The sequence below is a fragment of the Poecilia reticulata genome, linkage group LG17, assembly GCF_000633615.1.
Source record: "Poecilia reticulata strain Guanapo linkage group LG17, Guppy_female_1.0+MT, whole genome shotgun sequence".
Classification (NCBI taxonomy): Eukaryota; Metazoa; Chordata; class Actinopteri; order Cyprinodontiformes; family Poeciliidae; genus Poecilia; species Poecilia reticulata.
The window spans coordinates 11361974-11370625 of NC_024347.1; the positions used below are offsets into that span (position 1 = coordinate 11361974).

Genomic DNA, 8652 nt, shown 5'->3' on the forward strand with positions numbered 1-8652 from the left:
AAGTCACCTACCTTAATAGTTCTGTCCAATGAGGCGCTGGCAAACTGGTTGTTGTCCTTGGGGTTGATGACAATCTGCATAACGTAATGAGTGTGACCTTCAAACACTTGGCTGCACGTCCACTTCTTTTCCCAGTCCCACAGCTTGATCAGCATATCATCTGCACAGACACAAAAACACAATCATCCTCATGTGCACCAAAATATACRCAGAAGAAGCCTATTGTGYATCTTAGTCAATAGCCTACCACTGCTGGTTAGGATGTACGGCTGGGTTGGATGAACAGCAATGCAACGGATATAGTCAGAATGGGCCTCAAACATATGRACCCTCTCCAAGGTGTTGTAGTTAAACACACGGATCTGCATGTCATCCTGTCAGGACAGAAATAAGCATAAATACATTAATATAATGTACAGTATGATGTGAAATAATTACTATCCACTTTAGCTGATGTGAATAAACAAATAAACATGTTACTCACTGCTCCGGTGATGACCCAGTTCTTCCTGGCCACAAACTTGGACGCTCTGACAGGCAGGTCACACACCTCAAAAGTCTTGACCAGAGTCTAAAAATACACACAGAGGTTAGTGAACAAAGGATGCGACGTTATCCCTTTGTCTCCAACACAAATGCGATAATTATTTAGAGCAACATTTTTACTAACAGGATGCACTATCATTATCATTGCATAAGTCAAAAAGTGCATCTTTTGTGCAACCCCACTCGGTGATTTCTCTTTAAATCGTTTTCWTACCTGCGTTTCGTGGTTCCATACGCAGACGCTGCCGTTGTAGAGACTGGCCAGCATCCATGGCTCGGTTGGGTGAAGATCCACACTCTTTACTCGGTCCGACCGGGCTGTTAGCCTCCTCTTAATGTCCAGCCTCAGAGGCTTCACAGATAAAAACAATAATGTGATTCCATACGCTGACAAAACTCACTATACCGCTAAGAACCGAAATGTGATTTATATCAACAGTTAGCGGCTAACACTGAACATGAAGGACTTTACTCGACATATATTATTTAATATATATGCATTATGAGACGTAAAATACGAAACCCAACTCTACCAAGAGAGGTTTACCATTTAAGGCCGAGGAACCATTTCAGCCTAAGCATTTTTTAGAAAGTTATCTCATATTAACTGACGCTCATTAGCCGCTAAGCTAACTCCAAGAGACTATTTACATTTTACATTTTTAAAGTTAATCGAGTATCTCAGCTGAAATATATCGAAACAATGCAAACGCATATGCCTTTAAAATGTAACTTACCATGTTTTATCCCCGTGTTATCGCAGTTTAATTGAATAAAAACGTTGCTAGCACTTCGGTCGGGGGTTACTATTACAGTGAGCAGTGCATTGGACACTGACGTGGAACTTCCTGAAAGAAAATCTCGCGAGAATCGTGTTCTGTAAATGGTGACGTGACATGTAGGGTTTTTAAATGACGGTGCCACAGTGGCAAAGATGACTGACGTTAGTTCTCTAAGAATCAATATTGTTATATAACATATTTGTATCGTATTGCATTCGACATTGTTCTATTAGACATTATTACACTGAAACACCAGTCATCCATAAGTTTATACAGTTACTACAGTCTATTATCAAAAAATGTTGACCTGGCCTGGGTATATAAAAGATGTATGGTAAAGGCACAGAATATTCCAAAGAATTCAGATTTTGCTCGAGACAGGCCAGCTGAATGTTTTACCTGGGTTCGGGACAAGTCAATCATATGGGCCCTACATCCATGGTAACTATGGTTATGGAGATGTATTAATGTTTACGACACTATTAAACTGTAATTCTGCTGGGACTTCAGTTGAACACCTGTGCTTTATTAAGATGAGATTTAGATTGAGTTTTCCAGTTGAAAACACGGTCAAGTTAACATGGCTGCAAGCAAATACCATGTATAAAAGAACTTCATGCTTCATCAGACTTTTTTTTGTGTGTGTGGTGGTAATCTTTCTTTTCCAAAGTCCTTTGGAACCTTCTTAGAGTTCAAAGTATCATATACTCTGAAAATTTTTAAGATTTTAAGCAAAAATCTGCTAGCCCCTGACTAATAACCAAAGGGCATGATGAGGGTCTTTCAACAGGATGATGATCTGAAATGGTTGGGTAAAAGCTAACCTTTTTCAKTGGGTATTTTACACCTTAATCTTTTAAAAACTTGAATGAGCCTGTATGGTAGAGCATCCATTGCTTACCATGGAGAGGCCATGAGGAAAATCCTGTGTCTCTGGATGAACTGGAGAAATTGTGCAAAGAGGAATAGTCAAGGATTCCACTCTCTGTCATTTGTGCAAAACGTTTTATGATCCAACCTTCTGATTTGCTAAAGGGAAAGAAAAAGATATATATTTCATTTATTTATTTAGCTAGTTATTTTTTATATCTATTTTTTTTTTGCAAATAATTGTTCTCAAGTGAAAGGTTGATTTTCTTTTTTCATATTTTGCTATTAAATTACGAATTTATGTTAAGGGCTTCTACTCATCTGTACTTGCAATGATTTGTAATGTTGTGTAAGCATTTCTGGTTCAGTACAGGGTCAACTAATTATGGCAAAATAATCCTGCATGATACAGTTTAGAACACAGGAAATTCATTGTCTGCTGGACAATCTGATTAGAGAAAAGCTCGCTGATTAAAGGTGGACCACTTGTTCAGTTTTCTTGTCCAACTGAGCTGCTGCAAAATATCTGATGTTAGATTAAAATTTGGAAGTTTTGCACACTTTAGAGAAGAAATAAGTGATGTCAAATGTTAAAAGGGAATAAAAAGTTGCAGCATAAGGGGACTAGTGTTAYAAAACTGAGTATGCAAYGTTTAGAAAGAACATTTGATGGAGGCTAAATTTAAATGTACTYCTATGGCGTCAGACTTTGTTTTGACCCCAGCCTCACATCATCATCTTTATTAGCCTAAAAAGCCAGAAAGAGAAGTCAGCCTGGGGAACCGTAAATACACACAACCCACAGGTCAAATCGTGGCAACAMGAGAAAGCGCATGAAACCACGGGAGGCAGAACAACAGTGCGAGAAGCAAAAGCAGCAATGGATGAACAAAGAGATTCAGGCAAAACTGGAAAAATTAGTGTTGGCACTGCAAACAGTGAGCTACAATGCCTACTCATTTKGAGTCCAGTGTGTGGGCAGAGTGATTGCCTCTTATTCCCATAATCTGAATGTGTAGCTGGAGACATCTTCTGTTCTGMCAGCTGTTCACTTCGGTGTCAGATCAAGAAAATGATGGAATATAGTCAAATTTTATTTTAACATGCAGTTTGATACTTTTATTACCTTTTTATTACCAACATTMCAGTAGTTATATTTGTCAATAGCTCATTCTTCTTGGTAACGCCACATGTGATCCCACCTTTTTCTCGTCTACAAAGGTGAGAGGGTTGAGGAAATGCATAGATTCATTGAGATCTCTCAATCTCTTATGTGCCATCTGGACCTACTTYCTGCTCTKGTGGTTTCATCATGTTTATACAGTGAATATRTAGTAAAYTGGAAGAAAGCATTTCAGAGGCTGCAAAAGAGTTGGACGGCGAGTTGGGCCTGAAAACCTAAATTTATCCTCAGTGCATTTTTGTATTTATTTGTCATGTTTAGTTGTGAATTATAACACCAGGGAAGAACATGGAAAAAATCAGAAAGCCAGTTTTTAGTATAGATTTCTTTTTCTAATTATGTCAATCATTAAAGGGAAATTTRAATGAATRAATGGATGAATGACTCATGTAGCGTGTTTTGTGCACCTCAGCAAATTTCTTATTTTAGTTTTGCTAACTTTTTGTGTCTTTCTGCTGCTGGGGGCACAGAACAAGTCTCTTTGTCCCAATGCTCATTTAGAATAGCGGAAAGTTATGGTTCTAGAAAAACTGCTAYCACACCTTCTGAAACAAACAGACTGCTCTGCAGCAAATTACATATCCATTGTTTGTTCTCATGTAGCATTTTATGTTTTTACTACTTATTTGAACATTTTGATGTAAAGGCTTTGACTTTTATTTGACTTTTGAGGAGCATTTCACCTGGGGACACATGCATCGTTTGATTTAGAGTCGTGGACCCCAGCTCTGGACATTGGTCAAATCTGCAGGATGGTGGCTAATAAGATTTGCAAATTGGAGACCATGACACAGGGTTCCAGACACAGAAATTGACACACACTGTCGAGAGGTGCTTCATTTATTGATTAACTCCTGTTAATATCAGCTGTACACTCTCAAAGAACTTCAGAGAAATACAATCTGCGCACCGCGTCTYGTTTGATTCTTATTCTGGGGACTGATTTAATCGAAAAAGAAAGACAAAAAAAATTCCGTCCGCTCAGATGTCATTAGTGTACATCAAAAACAGTTTGTTAAAGATCTTCCTCGTTTCCGCTAAACTTTTTCTCAATCTGGCTCAACTTTCAGATCAGCTAGCAGTGTGCAAATGTTCAGCTTTTCTAAACCTGCTCATCAAAGAATCCGCAATGAGACGATTATACAGTATTACTTCATTGTTTCTTGCCTCCCTGGCTTGACAACTAAGGCAACAATTCAAAATGAATACAACTGAAATCAAGGTGGGCAGTAGCAGGGTCAAAGAATGCTGGATGTTGCTGGGTCTGATGAATCTGGTGAGTCTTTTTGAGCCAGTTTCTGTTGGATCACTCTGTGATGGTGAATAAGGCCAGTTTAGGTTTTCTTGAAAACCTGCTTGCAAACAGCGCCTCCAGCTCTGAGCTCCTGCAGAAGAAAAATAAAATAAAACAAGAAAAAAACTTCAGTATTTATAGATTTATCGACAAGAGACGATGTTTCCCACTGACAGTGTCAGCTTGATGGGAATTTCACAATAAGTTCAGCATTAACCCACATTAAACACCATGCTTTTGGATTGGTGCAACAGCTGCAAAAAGTATTGATATTATTGATAAAAGATAGATGTTAGAAACCCCCTACTCTCTAATAAATCTAGATTTTCAATCAAAAAATAAATACCCCTTCCTTTTTGTAAAAGAATTATGTTTTAGTTATAATGTAAAACCAAATAAAAAAATAAAATGAGGGTTTTTTATTTATTTATACTGTTGGCAGTTATAAAACTATTTCATTCAACAAAATGCAGCCATTTTTTCTGAATAACTATCCATCCCACACTTCCACTAAGTGAAATAAAAATATGATTTCAGTAAATATCGTGCCCACTATCGTTTCTTCAAACATGCAATATATTTTCCACCACCAGAGGTCACTGTTGCCCTGAAATCATCCGCTCCTCAAAATGTTGGGAGAAATCCTGTAATGCCTAATTTCATGGCCGCAGCCCGAAAACATCTGCTGGCATCAAAAAAATTGGGAAATTACTTTTACTTTGCTTTCATAGCAGTAATCACACTGCAGAAAATCTTATATTGTCGAGCTAATAAAATGGCAATGCGCTTGTCAGTATACTTGCGATTAAGGCTTTTGAATGATTTAAATAAATAAATAAAACTGCAAATACATCAGAATATTAAGAATCTGCTACGCATGCATAATTCTATTGATCTCATTGCAAGTCCGTTTAAGGGAAATATATTCAAAAGGCACAGAGCTGGTTGGCTAATTCAAACTGGAGTCACATGAAGAGATATATGCGTTTCACATACTGTGCCGAGAGCCATTCTTGATCTGGATTAAAGTATCTAAATTGCTTCGATTAATATTCATGCCAGGAGCCGCTGKTTTCTCACCAGATGAAGCTGGTCTCCCTCCACCCATTGGGTCCATCCTCTTCCTTCTATCTCTCCCTTCTGAACACACACTAGTTTGTCTCCCTCCCAGGTGACGGTGGTCTGTCAGGAGCCACAGAGAAGGGGAGGAGGGGGGTAAATAAAAATAAAAATAAGCATTACTTACAGAGGCATTTCAAAAAGATACATACAAGTAGAACGATAAAACAACCAGAAAATAGGCGAAAAAAAAAAACCCAACTGAAATTAATAATAATAAAAAAAAGCTAATGAATGCACTTTAAAAGCTGATTACAAATAGAGTAGCTCACCCCCCTCCCACCTCCTTCCATCGGACATCCATAAATTAAACACCAGTCTCCCTTGTTCCCCTTTTTCCAATTATTCCCAAACACGTGAATCTCTCTTGAGCAGCCTCCTAACAGTCAAGAGCTTATCTGTAATACAAACCTCTCTTTCAATGGGGTCGCAGGCTAATCTTTGATCCTATTCAGCATTCAGAAACACAGTCTGGTTAAATAAGTCCTGACTTTGACGCTGCCCGTTCCAGCGCTTTTCCCCCCTGCAGTGCCAGGCGGTTGGTCTTCATTACATCCAGTCACGGAGAAGACAGCTTAATAATAATAATAATAATAATAATAATAATAATAATAATAATAATAATAATAATAATAATAATAATAATAATAATAATAAAGTCTGTGGAGAAAGTTTTGGAGTAGGAGGAAAAGTTGTGTAAAAAAAAAAAAAGACCAGCTCTCACCACACCATCTGCTCATTAAACTGCAGTCTAGAGAGGGTTGGTGGGGGTGGGCTCCTGCTAAATCAGCCCACAGATTGCTGCACCCGAGTCTATCCGCGCCACAGGCATCCACACTTTTTTTTTATTATTATTTTTTTTTTTTTACATTTTTTTATTTTTTATTTTATTTTAGCAATGCAACCACCAGCCGGCTGTGATGCACCACTGGTGGTGCTCCGCATAAATCCTCTCACCATGCATTTTCTGTCATCGACTCCTGTGAGATCCTCCTCAAACTCCTTGCCCACGTGGAAATCCATGTTGTAGTTCTTGAAGGTACTGAGGGTCTTGATCGTCAGGTGGTCCCCGTCTTGAACGATGTCCTTGTCAGGTTTCAGTAAAAGGGCAATTTTTCTGATGGCAACATTTACATCTGCAACAATATACAATTGCAATACATTAGCTGAGTTTTTTTTAATGAATATATATAACTTTATAACTTTCTTAGTCAGATCTGAATAAGGCTGGCCTGATGTGAACTCACCGAGAGCCTTCATGTAGTCCTCAAAGTTGTCATTGGAAACCATTTTCCAGTATCCATTCATGTCGACGGGCATTTCGACTGCGTCTTTGCGGCTCTTTCTGGCCGGAGCAGGTCCGCTGCGCTGTGCTCGGCCGCTGGAGAGGAGAGTGAGGGAAACGCTGCTAAAAGTCCCAATTTGAACCAAACTCGCTCTAATCCGATTACCTGCCGACTCTAATTTTTTTTAATTGAAATTATCGTTCGCACCTCCCTCTTCACCTCCCACAGCCGATAATCCGTATAATGTCTCAATCCCCTCAGCATACATACAGTAGGGAACCTGACGCGTGCAGATAGGATGTATAATGTAAGAGGGGAAAAAAACTACACAAAGACTTCTGTGCTTTATGCTGATGCAGGCTTTGCTTGTCTATGTGGGATTAGAAAAAAAAAACACATTGATTTTACACGCAGTTCCATTTTTGGAGCATATTTTTGTCTGTGAACTGATTTTGTGGAGGCCTGCTTTATCGGCAAAATTAGCCTTAAATCTGACTGCAGGGCAATTTAAAAATAGAATATCAAACTCCCAGAGGTGTGTTACAGTCCTTATGCCACCCTTCATGTTCACATTACAACCACACAATTTAATTCAATGGATTGTTTTGAGGTTAAAAGAGACAAGAAAAATAATTTTTTCACAAATAAACATCTGAAAAGTATGSAGTGTGTTTGCACTCAGCCTACCAGACACACCATAAAAAAAAAAATCTTTATTAATTCCTCAAAGAAAAAAAATAATCAAGCTTAGTCCATTAAGATGCAATTCATCTGTGAGTGTGAATTTTGAAGTCTTGCTACAGATTATCATCTAGATTCAGGTCTGGACTTCTGCTAGTTAGACCAATCTCATATATTATGATCCAAACCATTTCTGGTGGTACTTCTATAGTCATGGGTGAACCTCCTCTCACAGTCTCAAGTCTTTTTTTTAAATTTATTTGTCTTTTTAGCCTCCAACAGGTTTTCTTCCACAATTWTCCCGTGTTTACCTCCACCCATCATCCCAGCAACTCTGACCAGCTTCCCTGTGCCTGAAGATGAGCATACCAAACACCTGACTTTACATGTTTACTGTTTCCTCTAGTTTGGCAAACTGTAAATAGAACTTGTAATTTTCCTTTCGCCACTCTTCTATAATAATCATCCAATTTTTTATTTTTTTTTGAAGGGCATGCTTACTGGTGGGTGCTCATTTGTGTTGGTAGACTCCTAAAATCCTTTTAGGAAATCGCAACAATACAAAATGACGAAACAATTCAAGGGATGAATACCCTTGCATGGGACTATGCAAATGACAGGACGGAGAAAGGAACATTGACAGCACAGCTAAATCACCTGAGCTTTAACCGATCTAAATTAAACCATTACACAGAGCACAATAGGCCTGCCACTTCTTTTGTCTTCCCTAAATAACTCAATTAATTTGCTAATCTCTCTTTTGAGCCCGCCGAGTTGCACGGCGTGGCGCAAACATATCCGTGCACACACACACACACACACACACACACACACACACACACACACACACACACACACACACACACACACACACACACACACACACACACA

At 38.6% G+C, this 8652-nt stretch overlaps 2 protein-coding genes across 2 annotated transcripts in view; both read right to left on the reverse strand.

The window, feature by feature from the left end:
- copb2 (COPI coat complex subunit beta 2) overlaps window positions 1-1407 on the reverse strand; it is an 8093-nt gene extending 6686 nt beyond the window's left edge. The window contains exons 1-5 of the mRNA XM_008433714.2: window positions 1284-1407; window positions 761-898; window positions 485-571; window positions 248-374; window positions 12-160 (exon numbers count right to left, since the gene is read on the reverse strand). Of these exons, the coding sequence (XP_008431936.1) occupies window positions 12-160; window positions 248-374; window positions 485-571; window positions 761-898; window positions 1284-1286 (504 nt within the window). The 5' untranslated portion in view covers window positions 1287-1407. The remainder of the gene's footprint in view (window positions 1-11; window positions 161-247; window positions 375-484; window positions 572-760; window positions 899-1283) is intronic.
- Window positions 1408-4203: 2796 nt separating this feature from the next.
- rbp1.1 (retinol binding protein 1, cellular, tandem duplicate 1) lies at window positions 4204-7240 on the reverse strand. Its single transcript, XM_008433682.2, has 4 exons — window positions 7042-7240; window positions 6752-6930; window positions 5756-5857; window positions 4204-4766 (listed from the first exon to the last, which is right to left on the reverse strand). Exons 1-4 carry the CDS (start codon window positions 7112-7114, stop codon window positions 4716-4718), a joined length of 405 nt encoding a protein of 134 aa, XP_008431904.1. The 5' UTR covers window positions 7115-7240; the 3' UTR covers window positions 4204-4715.
- Window positions 7241-8652: the final 1412 nt, after the last annotated feature.